At 41.6% G+C, this 18368-nt stretch overlaps 1 protein-coding gene across 1 annotated transcript in view; it reads left to right on the top strand.

Annotated features, from left to right (window-relative positions):
• DCTN1-p150 (dynactin subunit 1) overlaps positions 1-18368 on the top strand; it is a 51477-nt gene that overhangs the window by 28988 nt on the left and 4121 nt on the right. The window contains exons 15-30 of the mRNA XM_074107991.1: positions 100-306; positions 818-902; positions 1610-1715; positions 2764-2926; positions 3211-3377; positions 3840-3977; positions 5435-5620; positions 6004-6135; positions 6376-6498; positions 7081-7220; positions 7520-7644; positions 8953-8991; positions 10075-10110; positions 14248-14332; positions 15500-15662; positions 16182-16301. Of these exons, the coding sequence (XP_073964092.1) occupies positions 100-306; positions 818-902; positions 1610-1715; positions 2764-2926; positions 3211-3377; positions 3840-3977; positions 5435-5620; positions 6004-6135; positions 6376-6498; positions 7081-7220; positions 7520-7644; positions 8953-8991; positions 10075-10110; positions 14248-14332; positions 15500-15662; positions 16182-16301 (2015 nt within the window). The remainder of the gene's footprint in view (positions 1-99; positions 307-817; positions 903-1609; positions 1716-2763; positions 2927-3210; positions 3378-3839; positions 3978-5434; positions 5621-6003; positions 6136-6375; positions 6499-7080; positions 7221-7519; positions 7645-8952; positions 8992-10074; positions 10111-14247; positions 14333-15499; positions 15663-16181; positions 16302-18368) is intronic.

Genomic DNA, 18368 nt, shown 5'->3' with positions numbered 1-18368 from the left:
GACTCCCGCCCATCTCCACTTCAATTGTGTTACCTTCCTGCCTAAATCCACAACTCCAGTCCATTTCCGAATTTGAACCCATTGTATTTTGTTGTTTAGACTCACCCGCGCCAGGTTCAGAGCAAGAAGCGACGCCGGAGCCGGTGCCCCGCTCGCCTCCCGTGGAACTTGGCTCTCTTGTGCACTCCTCGCGGGCCTCCACGCGCTCGGTGGACCTTCAGCTGCGAGCTCTGGAGTTGGCTCAGGCTCGAGCGCGGGCCGACATGCTGGCAGCCTGCCTGCCTGATCACTACATGCAGCCGGCAGGTGAGTGGCTTAGGTCATAGAGCTGGAAGAACCAAGTCGCATGTATACGGTCTACTGGCGAGTGAGATAGCTGGCCCAGGCTCGGAGAGCGTGCGGACATGCTGGCAGCCTGCCTGCCTGATCACTACATGCAGCCTTCAGGTGAGTGGCTTAGGTCATAGAGCTGGAAGAACCAATTCGCATGTATACGATATTTGTATAAATAATACGAATGTTTATTCTCGAGTCTTCTACTTGATTATCTGATGCTTAGTACCCATAGTAACAAGCTTTGCTTAGTTTGGGACTAAGTCAATTGGTGTCCTATGATATTTTTTATTTTTACTATTTTATTTTTTATTTAAACTGCACCCCAATCCCAGACAGAATAACAGAATAATTCAAAGTTTACACATCATGGGGAGTAGTAAATATTGCTCTCATCTCCACCATTTTTTGAAGATTCTAAAGGTTACAGTGTAATAGGTTGTTTTCAAAGTGTACCTCAGTTACTGAAACGTTGTTTTTTCAGGCGACCACGACGCGATCCTCTTGATACTGCTGCTGCAACGACTCACCACCAAAGCGGACATCATTCTCGGCCAGATCAGAGAACGGTAAAGTTTAAAAATTATAAAAATCTTTTAAACACATGAAGTGAAATACATCATGTCAGTACTGATGCATAATGATTTTCCATCATATTGTATCAGAAATGTTTGTATTTGTCATGCTCTTTTAATTAGTTTCAGTACCATCGTACAGCCGTACATTTTTTAATTTGACATTTGACACTAAATAATAAGGTTCCATAATAATGGATATGACAATGTCACTCATTTAATACAATAATTGATTGACATTTCGTGTGCCGTCGATCCCGATTGGTATCAGGCTTTTGCCGATGGAAATACATTATGCACTGCCTCTGCTTCTGTACCAGCCTTCTGGACAATTTAAATCCGTTGCGTACTTCCACGCGCGTGTGCAGATGGGTCAATGAATTATTTTGGGTAACCATGGTAACGTCTCCTGAGTTACTTATTAAAGCTATGATTTTATGGAGTACAAATCCATTGAAAGTTAGGAGTTGTGACAGTTTTAAGGCAATTCCTTCATAGCTCATCTCCTAAGCAAGCCAATAGTATACATTGTAAATATTTTTCTAACAAAGTGTATCTGTCTTCTGAGTTACGGGATAGAAAACCATGCACTAAAAAGTCGATTGACCCAGGTGTTTTAGCACTTGCCAACGCGCGCAACGACTGCGGCTAGGGGGGGCAATGGTTTTATTTGGCTGCTGCAAAATCGATTGATTTGACAGGTTCCCGGCTGTGAACGTGTGGGATCGCGAGGCAGTTACCAAGACCCATACTGCCGTGCAGTACAGCTTCCGTTGCCAGCTCGAGTACCAGCTACATATGATCCAGGTCAGTGATACTGTCTGCGTTGCTATCAGAGATGTGCGAGGATGCGTTGTGAGGAAGGTATTTTCCACGAACCAATACAAACGCTTCATATACCTATCTACGCTCAGCGCAGCTCTAGAGGAATCAGCTTAGTGGTGCGAGGTTTTTGTATATACGAAATAAGTTTTTGGTACAAATTTCATTTTTAATCCAAGCTTTTTTTGCTGACTGTACTTTTTGTTGACTTTACTTGCATTGCCACCCAAACTACATTTCCATACCAATTTTCAAATCGATGGCATTACCCGTTGAAGAGTTCCGTCCTGCGGAGACGATCCGGGCCGGACTACCAGGATTTCACTACCAGATTATTGTATTGTTACTCAATTTACATAAGTATTCCAAATTTTAAGTCAATCTGATTCCTGGAAGTTGGTCAAATTGAACTTGCAAGATTTGATTACAGACAGACAGTCAGACAACGAGACAGGTGGAACTAAATAAACCTTTGTAACAAAGGAAGGATATGTTGAAATGTGTGGAGGGATGTGCTGCGTGGGATGTGTTGCGAAGTACTCAGTCCCCCTCACCGCACCCTGCTCACTTATTTGAAAAGAGTCCAATACACCGCCCCTGGTGGAAACAGTCACAATGTGCCACATCCTCGCTGCGCATCCTCGTACGGTTGGACATAGGCCTCACTCATAGTCCTCCAGTTGCTTCGGTTGGAAGTGGCCTGCATTCACCGTGAACCCGCGGCTTTAACCAGATCATACATCCATCTCGTTGGTGGACATCCTACGCCGCGTTTGCCGATTCGCGGTCTCCAGTTGAGAACTCTTTGGCTCCAAAGGCCATCTGTTCTCCGTGGCCTGTTACTACTTCAACGAGCTAATTCGCTTGGCTGTGTCGTCGGTGACCCTCGTTCTTCTACCTACTGTAATGTGATACCTGTACTATGCAGCCGGAAGGTATCTTCTGGTCACAGAGTTGGAAGGACCAAACACGTACCCAGCTCTAGAAAACGATTTCTTTACGTCGGAGATAAAAACTATGTCGTAACTTCCAGTGCATCGTGGCGATGTGGACAGTGGCCCTGGACTGCTGCAGTCCGGAGCTGCTGCTGCGAGCTGCCAGCGCGCTGCCGGACGCCTGCCAGCAGGAGCGCGCGCTGGACGGCGCGCTGCAGCTGCTGAAGAGCAACGAGCTGGACGAGAACTGCGCGCTGGACGGTACGTCGCTACTGACACTGCATCGCCATCAGCTTCAGGGGAAATCCTAGCATGGTGCGAGACAAGCCCTCAACAATGGTGCGAGATAACCACGTGGAACATTCCTGAGGCAAATGCCGCGTGCGTTCGCTCTTGGAGCTCCCAGCAAGCAACTTGCGTCACGTACCATATTGCAGGGCTTGTTGCAGGGCAAATAGTCAAACACGTTATAGCGTCACCGAGATTGTGTGTTGCGCGTCATGTGTGACCTTCACTATTGGTTCACTAGTAGTATTCGGTTGCAGGTATCGAGCGTTGCTGGACGTACCTGTCGGCGATGTGGTCTGCGCTGGGCTTGGCGCCGCTGCAGCCGAGCCCGCCGCGTGCCGCCGTCAGCCACGCGTGCTGCGCGCTGGACGCGCTCGCCCGCGCGCTGCATGCCGACGCTAGCGCGCTGCAGCAGACCCTGCTGGTGCGCCCCCCTTACAATGTGCCCCCCCCACACAGCCCCGTGCCCAGCGGCCAGCTGTGTCAGATTCGAGCCCATCATCATCCCAGCCTATACACATCCCACTGCTGGTCACCAGCCTCTGAATAAGAGGGCTTAAGCTGTAGATTCCATGCGGGCCCGGCGGATTGGGAACTTCACATGTTTTCCTTTAGCGTATAACTCGTAAATTTCTAATCTAGTTCCGCATATGAATTTTCAAAATTTAGAGATTCGAGACCGGGTTTGAATCCACCGCCCTCTGCTTGAGAGGCCATAGGCCAAACCACTAGGCCCCCACGGCTTTCGCGCTCAAGGTTGCTAAATTACTCAAAAACGACTCCTGTCATGATTTTCGACATCAAAATATCATCCGCTTTAGATTTCAAAAAGGTCTCATTTGAACAACTTACCCACCTAGTGACATAATCCACTATTGTTTTCCAGCAAGCGGACCACGGCTCGGAGATAGGGCTCCTCCACGCACACGTGTCGAGCAGCGCCGAAGCATTACAGCAGGCGTTGAAGGGCGTGCGACGCCGGCTGCCGCCCGCGGCCGGGGCGCCGGTGCCGCTGCCTCCACAGGTCGGTAATACTGAAAGAAAGCCACAACATTGTAAATCTGTTCAAAATTAGTGCATTACTGTAGAGGCCGGGAAGTAGGGGGTTGCCGGCCAAGGCTTGTATACTGACCGAACCTCGACCTCTCGACCTCGACCGGACTCTCGACCGGATGGCCGAGTGGTTAGAGAACCTGACTACGAAGCTTAAGGTCCCGGGTTCGAATCCCGGCCGGGGCAGATATTTGTATGAATAATACGAATGTTTGTTCTCGGGTCTTGGATGTTTAATATGTATTTAAGTATGTATTTATCTATATAAGTATGTTTATCCGTTGCCTAGTGTCCATAGTACAAGCTTTGCTTAGTTTGGGACTAGGTCAATTGGTGTCAAGTGTCCCATGATATTTATTTATTTATTTATTTATACTGATTTTCTCAAAAATTACATGAAATATAATAAAAAAAAACAAGAAATGAAGCTGGCGAGACGCTAGTCTGGTCGCCCTGTTATGTGGCTGCTGGCGGCGGGTGGCTGCGGGCGGGCGGTGTTGCTGGGCGTGGGCCGCGTGCGTATCGCAGAGCGCGCGTTGAAACAAAAGACGGTCGCATTGCCGGCCAGCGGCCTGCAAGGTTGTATGAAATCTCTTTGCAGGCCGCTGGAGTGACTGCGCGCACGCAGCTGAGCCGCAGCGCCTGCAGCGCGATACTTCTCGGCCTATTATTTGTAACACAACGTCAATATTTCGGTGTACTGCCTTTTCGGCGAAATATGTTTCGCCAAATTTCACTTAGCAACCAATCTTTCGCCAAAGTTTCATTTGGCAAACAATTCGTTGGCATAACTTTACTCCGCATTTTTCTTATTACGCAACAATTTCATATTGCAAAATTTTACTTCATCACACTTTTATGTGGCAAATAATTATGTAGCAAATGATTGGCTAAGGCGAATAACAAATTGTCAAATAACATTTGGTCAATTTTTATATTGCAAAGTTTTACTTCAAAATTTGTGCGAGCGAGCGAGCAAGACGGCTCGGAGCAGAAGCGACTTGGATAATTTAGGTTCAGAAGGCTAAGGCGGGAGCGAAGCGGAGCGTAGCTACGCTCCGCTTCGCTCCCGCCTTAGCCTTCGATGTTAGGCTTTTTTTTATAGCAGCCAGGATAAGTGCCACTAGGAAAGTAGGTTGTATGCGATTCAATATGTTGCTAAGTTAAGGTATGCCAATCAATACATTTGACCAAAATATAAAAGACATCTTAAAAAAAAACCAGGTAATAATTTGCATAATAATAATTTATCAAATGATTAGTTGGGAAATGATATCAGTGCGAAATGTTGAGTTGGGAAATAACATTTCGCCTAAATAAAAATATGGGATAAATAGTTTGGGAGCGAATAATTTGCTAAATAATTTTCGCCGAATCATTTGTAAACCCAATATTTCATGTCATGTTAGAGAAAATGTATGTTGCTAGTTGATCGAGCGCGTCCGCACGGAGGCGGCGCCGACGCTGTCCCGCTGCGCGCGCGCCGCGTGGCTGGCGGCGCGCGCGGCGTGCGCCTGCGCCGCGACGGCCGGCGAGCGCGGCGACGGCGCGCCGCTGCCGCACGCCACGCTCGCCGGCGTCTGGGCCTGCGCCGTCACCAAGGCCTACCAGCAGGTGAGTCAATCAACTCTTTCTAGTCCCTTTCCATTAAAAACTGTATGTATGTAAACTCTTTATTGTACAAAATAAGTAACAACCACAATTGACAGACATTGAGATATATGTACAAAGGCGAACTTATCCCTTTAAGGGATCTCTACCAGCCAACCTTTGACTCTTTATCGGAAATAGAAAAAAACATGGTAACAACTTTTATATAATATTTCTAGCTGGCTTGTACCTTGAGATCCCCTGAAATGTCACTTTGACAAGTAGGAAACTTTGTTTAAATTTTTTCCTTGGGATTAAAGATCCCGTTTAGGTGCGTAATGTACTATTTTCCAACCATAAACTGTTTATTCCATGTCTAATCAATAATCTTCTATTAATTTTGCCAGGACGACCACGGACCAGTACGCACAGTCAAGCATGCATTAGCGTCCGTCACTGCTGACGTCACGAAGCTGGCAACACTGGCTACTGAAAAAGAGTATGACATGCTGTCTATGGTCAACACACCCTCTGAGAAGGTATTGTTAAGCTGCCAGTTCCACTTTTTGACATTTTGGGTGGTGGTTGGAGAAGACTCAAGTTTACCTAAACACCTACTACAAGTCTTCCCACAAAATTGTTAAATTAAAGTTTGATAAATATTATCCTCTCCCCGCTGCTTCAACTGGACTGAATGCTCTTGAGAATGACTTGTTTTCAGCACTTGTGTAATAATGTAGTATTACTAAGTGTAATGCTTGATACATTTCTGTCTGCAGCCGACACCACCCGTGGTGGTGCGAGCACAGCTGGTCAAGAAGCAGTTGGAAGAAACCAAGACTCTCACCATCAAGCTGGAGAATAAGGAGGCTGATATCAAGGAGTTGAGGAAGGCGTTGAAGGTTTGTTAAACTACAGCAGAGTAAATATTCAGCGTTTTTGCGGCTTTTTTTTCATTATTACCGTTTTGGCAAGTATTATCAGAAGGCGAACTGCATAAGTCAGCGAAAAATTAAAAAGTAAAAAAAATGTATGATCGATAAACTCGACGACAATGTCGCATGCAAATTCCATTATTATCGAATCTCAAACTTAAAAAAAACGGCCTCGGTAATAAGTTGGCAAAAGTAGTATAAAGCCACGTCAAATGGCCGGTATCAGTAACTTTGTTAGAACCCCGGACTTTTTTTTAATGTGTGTGAAAACAGCTTGTGGTGTTTTCGGTAGAAAAATACCTGTAGTTTTTTTTAATGAAAAAATGCGGTAAAGCATATAAAATATATTGGAATAAAATTAAATGTCATAATATATTTTGAGAAAAAGTTTATTCTAATTTAGTACTTTTCCTTCACCGTTTTTGAGAAAAACTTTCTTAATCTCGGCTGGGAAATCTGGAAGCTCGTCCATTTAATACTCATACTCAGCCAGTAATTGTCTACTTCCATCCCACGACAATAATCTACTATTACTCTGCATGCACTCAGGCGAAACAAGAGGAGCTATCAGAGATGCAGATCCGGCGCGAGCTCGGCGAACGCAAGCTGACATCGGCCGCGCGGGACGCCGAGCTGCGCGCCGAACAGCTCGCGCGCCGCCTGGACGACGCACATAACCAGCTCAAGAGGTAGGACGTCCACTGTTTGACGTCAAATAGTGGTAGTAGTATGAGTAATTTTTCTTTGCTTTTCCGTTTTTGGTGTCCTGTCGTGTCACCATGTAACTTAGTTTTATTGTTAGTGTTAGTGTTTAAGACTAAAACTAAGTTACGTCAACGATGGAACCAAAATAAATCTCTCTCTTCAAAGTGTTTATCTATTGCGGTCCACGAGATACAGGCCTGTGAGAGACGAACGGGCCAGCAACGAAGTATTTTGTCAAATTGGTAATCATACTTCATTCTCAAATTTCATCTTTTTTTTTCAGGAAAGAGAAAGAATTCGAGGAAACAATGGATCACCTCCAACAAGATATAGACTCTCTGGAGAGCGAGCGAGGCGCGCTTCGAGACAAACTAAAATTATACGCGAAGCGCGGTGGCACGCACCACGGTAAGTTACTGGCTCATGCTCTCTGTTCGACGAAATCAGTTATACAGAATGTGGCGTTCACCGAATTTCTTTTTCACCGAGTTTTTTTGTTACAGTCATTGAGTGTTCAGAATATGTGAGGTGTAGTCCAAGTAGCTGGATTACGTAATTTTCTACGTATCATTATCATTACGCATTATAACGGCAGAAAATGTCAGTAAAATTAAAAAAAATCGGTCGTGATTGTTGCTAAGTTTGAGCATTTTCTTTGTGACGGTTAAAAAGAGTCTTTCATTTAATATGTATTCTTTATCAAGGGTAATTATTTGCCTTTATTATATTACTATGGAATTTGAAAAAATCGATTCAGTTTCTTGAACCGTATATTTACCCCGTTTCTTAGGTAATATTTTTAGTTTATCGCCATATCGAAACGGATTTCAACAAAAAAATTCGGTGAAATTAAAATTTTGCGAACTTACATTAAACGGACACCTGTTTTTATGTTATTTTTTCTGACTGAAAACATATGAATAAGTACTTGAATTAAATCTGCTATAGCAAGTATTAAGTTCTTAAGTTAATATTAGCTTACTTAATATACTTTTTTATTATTTTAATAGTCCTTATTTATATTTTTAGACTTGGCAGTTTTACGTAAGTGCTGTTTACTTTGTGTTTGTTCTAATATTGTTTTTGAAAATATTGCTTTGTTATTAATAATTGCGTTGAAATAAGAAGAAAATATTGAAGCCAAGATTTTTTATGCCTAAAATGTTATTATATGTTTTTTTTATTTACTTACACTTGTTTATGTGACATACACTGCGAGGAACTGATATTGATGATTATTGATAAATACGTGTTTTTTTGCAGTCGAATGTTTAGGTCAAATAACTATGCTGACAAATTTGAGTACTTGTATAATGAGCGTTCAAGCGAAACAACATTATGTTTCGATCTTTTTGTTGAGCATCTGTGCGACATTATCTTGAATAATAAGATCTGTGACGAGCATTTACTAGAGCGTCCCCTAGAATGACCGTAAAAATGTTCGCAGCAATGTTCGGTTCTACGCTTGGTTCGGTTTGTTGTTCAGTTCGACATTTAAAACCGGCAAATGCTCGATGTCGTGTTACAAGGGAATACTTAAGGCTAACCGCGTGTTCTATCGCGCTATCCCTTATCAAAGTATCAGTAGAGAAAGAGTACGTAGCCTATGTGTATCAGCATCTAAACGCGGTGAATGTCACATAAATAAGTTACGAAGGTTAACGTGTAAGAGTGTGTATAAACATATATAATGAGTGTGTTTGTGTGCGCGCGCAGCGGTGGCGCCGCCTGCGGCCATCTCCAGAGACTATTCACGTAAGCCACGCCTTTATCGACCGTTTATCGATATCGATAGACTCGGTACCACACTTTTTTACTATAGAATAGTTTTGTTTCAATTTTACTAATCTAAATAATTTCTCAGAAGTGACGTAACTATATTTCTATTTTTTCTATATATTTTTTTTCATAACGTGAAGGACTATTTTAATTTTCGTGTTATGCGTCAGCTGCTTTCTTATTCTATTATATAATTTTAGTTAATCGAATCCACGATATATTGGGAAGAATTCTATTACTTTTTTTTTTGTAATATTTGAGTGAATGTACATTTGAACTAGACCCAGAAAACAGTGGACAGGTAATTCCGGCAAGTTAGTTACAAGTTTTGTATTCGGCAAAAAAAAGTATGCTCGAATAAACAGAGAAGGTATCACATTTCTCTGTCGCACAAAATTTATATTATAAACGATATAATCTCTGAAGTTAAGTGTGTTAATGTAGGCATTTCTTTAGTTTTATTTCGTCGTGTCTATCGATATCTTTATACGAGGGTAACGGCCCTAAATGTTGTACTTTCTAACCCGGCATGCCTTCCCTCACTTATTAAATACCAGGTGCCAGGACTAAGACGTCATTATTTTAACAAAATTATGTTATACGACAAGAATTTTAATTAGATACTTACGTCAATCGTCAGCGTTGTTCTAAATTAATGATTGGTTATTAGGCACCATCGTCAATGAGGGTTTTCACGGAGGCGAAATATCGCTAGATGGCGTTAGTGTCGTGAGTTCCGTTTGACGTTTGCTCGTGATTGGTTAAATAACTAAATGAGCCAATCGCAAGCAAACAGATCTCACGATACTAACGCCATCTAGCGATCGCCTCTGTGAAAACCCTCGTTCTAAAGTTGATTGTCAATTAAATCGATGACACCACCGTCAATTGATGCGTTGTTCTAAAGTTTATTGACAATTACACGGATGATAAGCCACCTTGACGCGTTGTTCTAAAGTTTACTGTCAATTTAATTGATGTTTAGGGTATTAGATCCCGCTGTCAATTGACATGTTACCTAAGTATATATGACGTAAGTAAGGATGTGTGTTTGCGCAGCGGCAGTGACGCCTGTGCACGCGCCGGTCGTGATGCGTAAGCGCTTCCCAAATATTCAGTGTCGCATGATTGTTATGCCTGTTTTAAGACTTGTATGAGATGCGTTTGACTATAAATGAAAAAAAAAAAACCACGGGATACTTTACACCAGTGAGTTTCGTGAGAGGAGAAATATCGCTAGATGGCGTTAGTGTCGTGAGGTCCGTTTGACGTTACGGAAACCCTTTAAAGCTTATACCGGGTGTGGCCTGTAGTACGAGCAAATAATTAGTAGTTATTTATGTGGCTGGTGCATAATGAGAGGCATTAAAGTACGAGTGTGGTTTTATGCAACGAGCCGAAGCTGCATACATAACTTTATCTACATGCATATCATAAGTTTTCTATAATATGTTCAGATATGGCCTGTATTTTGACTTTGACTTTGACTTTGACTTGGAAATAATTATTATCTACATGCATGTCATAAGTTTTCTACAATATGTACAGCTATGCATTGTTAAAAAAGTATTACCGATACTTTAATGTAAACATTAAGATGCACTGTACTTTAATGTGAACATTAAGATGCACCCGCAGATAACAGGTTTCTTAATAAAGGCCATTTGATAGTCGTTTCTGAACATATAATAGGGAAGTTATGATATGCATGTAGATAAAACATTTAAAGTTTATTCGAAGGAGCAATGTAAAGCAAAATGCTTGATTCTTGTACCGTGACAGGCGACGTCAGTTGGGTTCTAGGATGGGGTACGTTGATAACAGTATTTAATTTTTATGAAAAAGGGAAGATCTAAACCCTCCATTATTTTTAAGTCGCTGAATTAATGTTGTTTAATTTGACGAGTACGACCTGTGTTTTAATTATTTCCTCGCATAATAGTCCACACCCGGTATGTACTGGTATACATATTAAGCACGCAAGACTTGAGAGCGAACATTAGTATTTTTCACACTTATCTGCCCCGACTGCGGATCGGACCCGGACCTCAGGCTTCGTAATCAGGTTCTCTAACCGTGGCTAACTGGTCCATCACAACGAAACGGAAAAAGGTCTTTTAACCTGTCCTCTCCCGGAGGCACAAATTTGTGCCCAAATTCCTTTGATCCTGTTATCCTGGGAGATGACAGATTAAATGACAAACGCATCTCATTTTTATTTTCCGTCCGTGCCGTTTATTAGTTTGGTATTTTTTTATAAGTTAATAAGTTAGATAGATTGTTCGTTTTAGGATTTTTATTGTTACTTGTTATAATAAGTGAAGGGTAAGGTTTTAACAAAACAAGCTGTGAATTGGAATGGCTACTAATTGTGTATTAATTCTTGTAAATTGTCATTACATTATTATTTAATTGTTATTAAGCATCTGCTGCACTCAATGACATCTTTAAATCGTTCTTAAAATTATACAATTTGCTCACCCGCGACCTTTAAGTAGTTACATCTATGCAACAAAATGTATGTTCATGCAGCTCCTCCACCTACACGCTGTAAGAACACACACAAATTACACAAACCCAACTATCACCTCTAACGCGTTTCGAACTCAACCAGAGTTCATCCTCAGAGCAACAGAACGACCATGTTACGGATGTTAGACTCATTATTAAGTATTTTTTTATTGATAATGATAAAATGTCTTTGAGTGCTCCAGTAAGATAAGTTTTCTGTCTCATAATGCTTAACTTTTAATTTAATTCTAAACCATCTCTAATTAATGGTTTAAGGTTCAAGTATTTAAGAGCCTTTTCACACAGGCGATTTTTATCGTCGTTTTAAAGGTCGAGCGAGAGAGAAATAGTAAGTTAAATAGTGTGAGGAGCTATATTATACGAAGAAGAAGTAATTTCAAGCAATATGTAGGTACTTTCTTCTGACTTGAAATAATTGTATATTCGTTGATTTGAGATGGTTATTTATAATTATAACTAAGCATGTTAACTATACAGTATGTACGAAAAAGCCTTGGTCTTTTCGTTCATTTCGAAAAATAAGAAAGAAATAAAGAAATAAAGAATACATTTATTTGCCAAAATTCCAATAAATAAATAAGATTTTGCCTATTTTAAAATAATATAATTATAAAAACACAAGTGCTTTCCGGACATACATCATTCATGTTAATTTTCTGTGTCATGTGCTATGTAATAATTTTAAAATATCTGCTTTATCATAGACCTATTTCATAACGTAATAATTTTATAACTGTGGGTACTTTTGCCTCTGTACTCACGACCTACCCCCGCACGCAGCGAATAAGGGTTTCTTAACAGGCGATTTCGCTAGATGGCGTTAGTATCGTGAGGTTTTGACGTTACAGTCCTGCTTTGCGATTGGCTCTTTTATTTATTTAACCAATGACAAACCTGACGCAAATGTGAAAGTTGTCAAACGGTTACGATAGTAGCGCCTAGTCATAGAAACTCTTGTTATGGGGATAGATGGGGTTTGCACCGCGAAATAGTTCTGTCTAAACATCCGTGCTTATTTACTATTGAACTATAACGCTATAGTTATTGAACCGTAATACAAGGTGCCCCTAACAATTGGGATTTAAATGCAAGGTTCGATTGTACTCTCACAACTGAACTATTTTTCCTTTGCAACTTGTCCAGTGCTTTTTTTTCCATAAAGATTTAATGTGATTTGGTTTGTTTTCAGTGTATGCAATATAATACAAAATTGACAGCACATTGACAAATGTTGCAAGTTTGGTAATGGAATAGAGTACAAAGTATTTTTCCTTCGCACCATGAGACAGCGATACCACCGTCATATCTAAAACACTGTTTTACTTAACGATTAAACTCTGAGGATCAATAAATTATCTCAATAGGGAACATTAATGAAATTTTCTCCCGTCAGAGTGCAGCACTAGCACAAAACCGTTAACGGTTTTTTGAGTATTTAGATTCCATAATATCGTATATTTCAATTAAACTTTTGGAAATATAGCTCTATCGTTATTATCGATGTAAAATATCATGTTATTTTGTTAGTAATAACTATATCAAGATTTCCATAGGTACTAATACTCTTTGGTCATGATCTGTCATGGCGACAAAATATAAAAAGAACTGACGTTGTCATGGGTTTACGCTAGTGTCGCCCCCTGCGTAGAGCTTTGCCTAATATGCCCTCATCCCAGCCTATATATGTCCCACTGCTGGGCACAGGCCTCCTCTCAGAACAAGAGGGCTTGGGCTATAGTTCCCACGCGGGCCCAGTGCGTATTGGGAACTTCACACGCACCATTGAATTGCTTCGCAGGTTTGTGCAGGTTTCCTCACGATGTTTTCCTTCACCGCAAAGCTCGTGGTAAATTTCAAATGTAATTCCGCACATGAATTTGGAAAAATTCAGAGGTGCAAGCCGGGGTTTGAATCCACGACCCTCTGTTTGAGAGGCGATAGGTCAAACCACTAGGCCACCACGGCTAATATGCCCTATTCAAGTACTTTGAAAATTTTACAAAACAAAAGTATATTATTATTATTAATAGTATTGGACCTTGCATTTAGAGCTTTATTGTCAGATGCATCCTGTATAAAGCGATTGAATTTTATAGCCGAGAACCGATGCGAAAAGGAAGCGTTAAAGCGTGACGCGTAATTCGCGTCAAAGCGTTTGGGTTTTTAATCGAGCGTTTGTTCCTAATCATTTTTGTGGTCGCTTTTCTGTAAAAATGGTACAAGATTTCGAAACAATTCTTCAGTTATCTGATAGAGGTACAGGAATTCTAACAAATAATCGAAAATTACATCAAAATCAACAGCCAATTTGAGAAAAATGTGACCACGCTCGAATAATGACCCGTTTACGATGCGTCAGTGTATTTTAGCACCGGACCCTTTGCCGAACCCTTTGTTTCCCATAAACTTATTGTTTCTAATTTCGATGGTCAGAAGTTGATATCCATAAAATTTATAAACATAAACATCATTAGGGTCTCCCCACATCTATTGACGCGGCAAAAGCTGATAGAAATACCTTTATGCCCACGCAATAAGAGCTAACAAGGCAAGGTTCGTCTACGTCTTGTTCCCTCTTTTTGCGTAGACATAAAGCTTTATTTCCAGTTGTTACATGTGGGGAGACCCATATACATAATTTTGGTTATGCAAAAACGCGGGCCTTGTTACAGACCGTAATAAATTGATGTCGTGTTGTAGATGAGGCCCCGGTGAAGGTGACTCCGGGCATCGCGGCCGGAGAAGTCAACGAGGCTCTGCAGCAACAGCTTAAAGTACTCAGCTGGTTAGTACCATGATATCAGTGGCGTAGCTAGGTAACCTAGGGCCCTGGGGCAAATAAAAAAATGGGGCCCACTGCTATCAAAACTGGTAAGGTTTTTTGAAGTAAAATCATTATATATACAAATACTTTAAAAATGCTAAGCAACTTTATCATCAGCTATAAAGCAGAATTTCGAGGGCCTTCTGAGCTTGAGGGCCCCGGGGCACTGCCCCGCCTAGCCCCTTGGTAGCTACGCCACTGCATGATATAACACGTCTTCAGTGCGTAGTGCTCATAGACTTGAGCATTGACTTGTAATCAGCATTCTAGCGAATGTTATTACAGTTTTTTTTAAGTTAAAATGAACAGGAGAGTTTTAGCGAGTGTTCTAACTAACAAGCATTCAAGCGAATCGATGTTGTTAGTGTTGTACCCTATATTTGTCAAGTAAAAATGACAGTGAAAACGCGGGTAGTTGTGCCCCCGTATTAGTTTCGTTGGGTAGTCACGCGAACAGAGCGGTGGCGCGCAGTGCGTGTGTTGCAGCAGTCGACGAGGAAGGGCTACGAATTAGCTCGAAACATGGCGAGCTAAACTCGATTTAGGACGTCAGCTATTCGGATTTATTTTATTAAATATGTGCGAGTCTCACGTTAGTTTCATGTTCGTGTTTTTGAACGAAAAAGTTGCAAAGATTAGTTTGCTTTGTTAATGATATGTGTGAAAATTTTAAAACCGACTCCAAAAAATAAACCATTAACTTAAAGCTCCTTCTTAGTCGCTTATCTAGGTATATTAATAATGATCGTTTATAGACGAGCGAGCATTACTTAGCTTTGACGAGTTCCATTGGTCATCTACGGTCTTCTTCATCAGGTCCAGTTTACCAAATGATACTTTCTGAATGTAAATGCTTATCTTAATGCTAAAAATGCCAAAATCGCCATAGGTGTGCCTATAAAATTTGAGGTTTGCCCTCGTTTTTCCTAGGATCCCATCGTCAGATCTTGACTTGGTGACAATGGGACCACCTCAGATGAGTACCCTTTCGAATAAAAAAAGAATTTTGAAAATCGGTCCACAATGTGAACATACATAAAAAAAATACAAACATTGGAACATAGAACCTCTTCCTTTTTTGAAGTCGGTTAAAAATAAAACGGTGTTGTGACACTTGTTACTACGCAGGACGTTGGAGCGCGAGCGCGCGGCGCGAGTCGCGGCGTGCCGACGGGCGGAGAACGTGGCAGCGCAGCGACTGAGGCCACTGGAGCACCCCGGCGCGCCCGCGGCCGTCGCGCGCCGCGCCGCAGCCGCCGCGTTGCAGGCTCGACTGGATGCATTGCACGCGGTCAGTTACTATACTATCTGCGAGTGCTGTCATTGAAGCGAGTGGTTCAAAAGAAAAATTCTGAGCGGAGCCGAGGGTTTCAAGGCACAAGATGCTGAATAACTTTACCGCCGAGTGAACCACACAATTCTGCCCTCCTATTCCAAAAGGCGGCTTAAAAAAACTTGAGTTATTTATACCATGTGATGCAGAATGTCTTGAGGTGCTTTTCCACCGGCGAGGCGCGGCGAGCCGCCGTGGGCGCCGCCATACAAATTTCAGTTCTCGTCTCGCCTCGTCTCGTCTCGCCTCTCCGGTGGAAAATCACCATTAAGCTACACAAGTACACAATAGTATTAATAACTCCAAAGTGTTTTTTATGAGATGCCGCCTTTTGGTTTAGGAGGGCAGAATTTTTCGCCTCTCACCGCACTGCAGTGAGAAAAATAGTAGTTGGAAGAAAAACAGTGGAAAATCAGTTCTTATTAAACATAAACAGTTTGATCTTGATTGTTATTGATGACTATGGTACCTGCGCAGGAGTGGACGATGTTCGTGGCGCGCTCGGGGCTGGTCGCGTTTCCGGAGGAGCCCGGAAGGTACGCGCGCGCACTCGCTCAGCACAAGGAGCGGCAGCGAGAGAAGCGGAAGCAGCTTGAGGTCAGTCATCATCATCATCATCATCATCATCATCGTCGTCATTATCGTCATCATTTTCATCATCATCATCATTGCTCAACTCAACTGCAGGTGTAATTATTCACCGAAAACACCACGAGCTGTTTCAGACACAATAAAAAAAGTTCGGGGTTCCAACAAAATAACTAATACCGGTCATTTGGGTAGGCTGTATAATTTGTGCCAATTTAGTACGATTAGACAATAATGGAATTTGTATGCGACATTGTTGTCGAGTGTAGCGATCCTGCAATATTTTTATTTTTTTATTTTTCGCGGACCGTAAAGTATGCACTTCGCCTTCTGAAAAGAATAATGTCAACTTTTACAGAAATTGTAATATTATAAGAAGGGACGTGGTGGTCAATAAGACGACAGTTGTAGGTGTGCGTAATATAGATCCATTTAATCAACGGTGCACATCGATTTAGAATACCCTTTTTCAGGTCGCAAAAATGTCCCATCGCGTAATGGCTGTTTGTCAACAAACTGGAATTTATTTAACTCATAATGTTGCCCTTTAGAGTTTAGTTGCCGTGTACAAAAACAATTTTACCGAAATTGGCGTTAAGTATTAATAAGCGTCACCTAAGTATTCGTAACGAAAACGTGGTTTTTTGGCACGTGAAAAGAAATATATAAAACATGAAAATTATTTGATTATCATGATTCCGCAATCGGTAGGACTATCGTTATATCATAAAATTTTGTTTAAACAAAATCATGATCATGAGAAGTTAAATAGCATGAAATAATAAGGTATTAAGTACTCGTGGTCAAAAAAAATAGTCAATTTTCGTTACGTTTTGGACGGTAATATATTTTTATTATTTTTTTAAAAGGGTTTAAATCAATTATCTAATTTGCGACCTTGAGAGTTTATATCGTGGCATATAATACAAAAAAAATTAAACCTCTAGGTGTTATCAGTTTTTTTTTATCAGCGTTCCAAATTTGAAACGTCCAAATTGGTCAAAATTCGCGGCCTTACCCATGTGATGCAGAATGTCTTGAGGTGCTTTTCCACCGGCGAGGCGCGGCGAGCCGCCGTGGGCGCCGTCATACAAATTTCAGTTCTCGTCTCGCCTCGTCTCGTCTCGCCTCTCCGGTGGAAAATCACCATTAAGCTACACAAGTACACAATAGTATTAATAACTCCAAAGTGTTTTTTATGAGATGCCGCCTTTTGGTTTAGGAGGGCAGAATTTTTCGCCTCTCACCGCACTGCAGTGAGAAAAATAGTAGTTGGAAGAAAAACAGTGGAAAATCAGTTCTTATTAAACCTAAACAGTTTGATCTTGATTGTTATTGATGACTATGGTACCTGCGCAGGAGTGGACGATGTTCGTGGCGCGCTCGGGGCTGGTCGCGTTTCCGGAGGAGCCCGGAAGGTACGCGCGCGCACTCGCTCAGCACAAGGAGCGGCAGCGAGAGAAGCGGAAGCAGCTTGAGGTCAGTCATCATCATCATCATCATCATCATCATCATCGTCGTCATTATCGTCATCATTTTCATCATCATCATCATTGCTCAACTCAACTGCAGGTGTAATTATTCACCGAAAACACCACGAGCTGTTTCAGACACAATAAAAAAAGTTCGGGGTTCCAACAAAATAACTAATACCGGTCATTTGGGTAGGCTGTATACGATTTGTGCCAATTTAGTACGATTAGACAATAATGGAATTTGTATGCGACATTGTTGTCGAGTGTAGCGATCCTGCAATATTTTTAGTTTTTTTATTTTTCGCGGACCGTAAAGTATGCACTTCGCCTTCTGAAAAGAATAATGTCAACTTTTACAGAAATTGTAATATTATAAGAAGGGACGTGGTGGTCAATAAGACGACAGTTGTAGGTGTGCGTAATATAGATCCATTTAATCAACGGTGCACATCGATTTAGAATACCCTAGATGCACCGTTACCAACAAATTCAGGTCGCAAAAATGTCCCATCGCTAAGTTACAAGTGCGTGCGTCTACTAAGGCATATCAAAAACACATAATGTACTTAAAAACATTTCAATTTTCGTTACATGCAACCTT

This window comes from Choristoneura fumiferana, chromosome 26 (assembly GCF_025370935.1).
Source record: "Choristoneura fumiferana chromosome 26, NRCan_CFum_1, whole genome shotgun sequence".
NCBI lineage: Eukaryota > Metazoa > Arthropoda > Insecta > Lepidoptera > Tortricidae > Choristoneura > Choristoneura fumiferana.
This window is presented reverse-complemented; position numbering and strand designations above follow the sequence as displayed.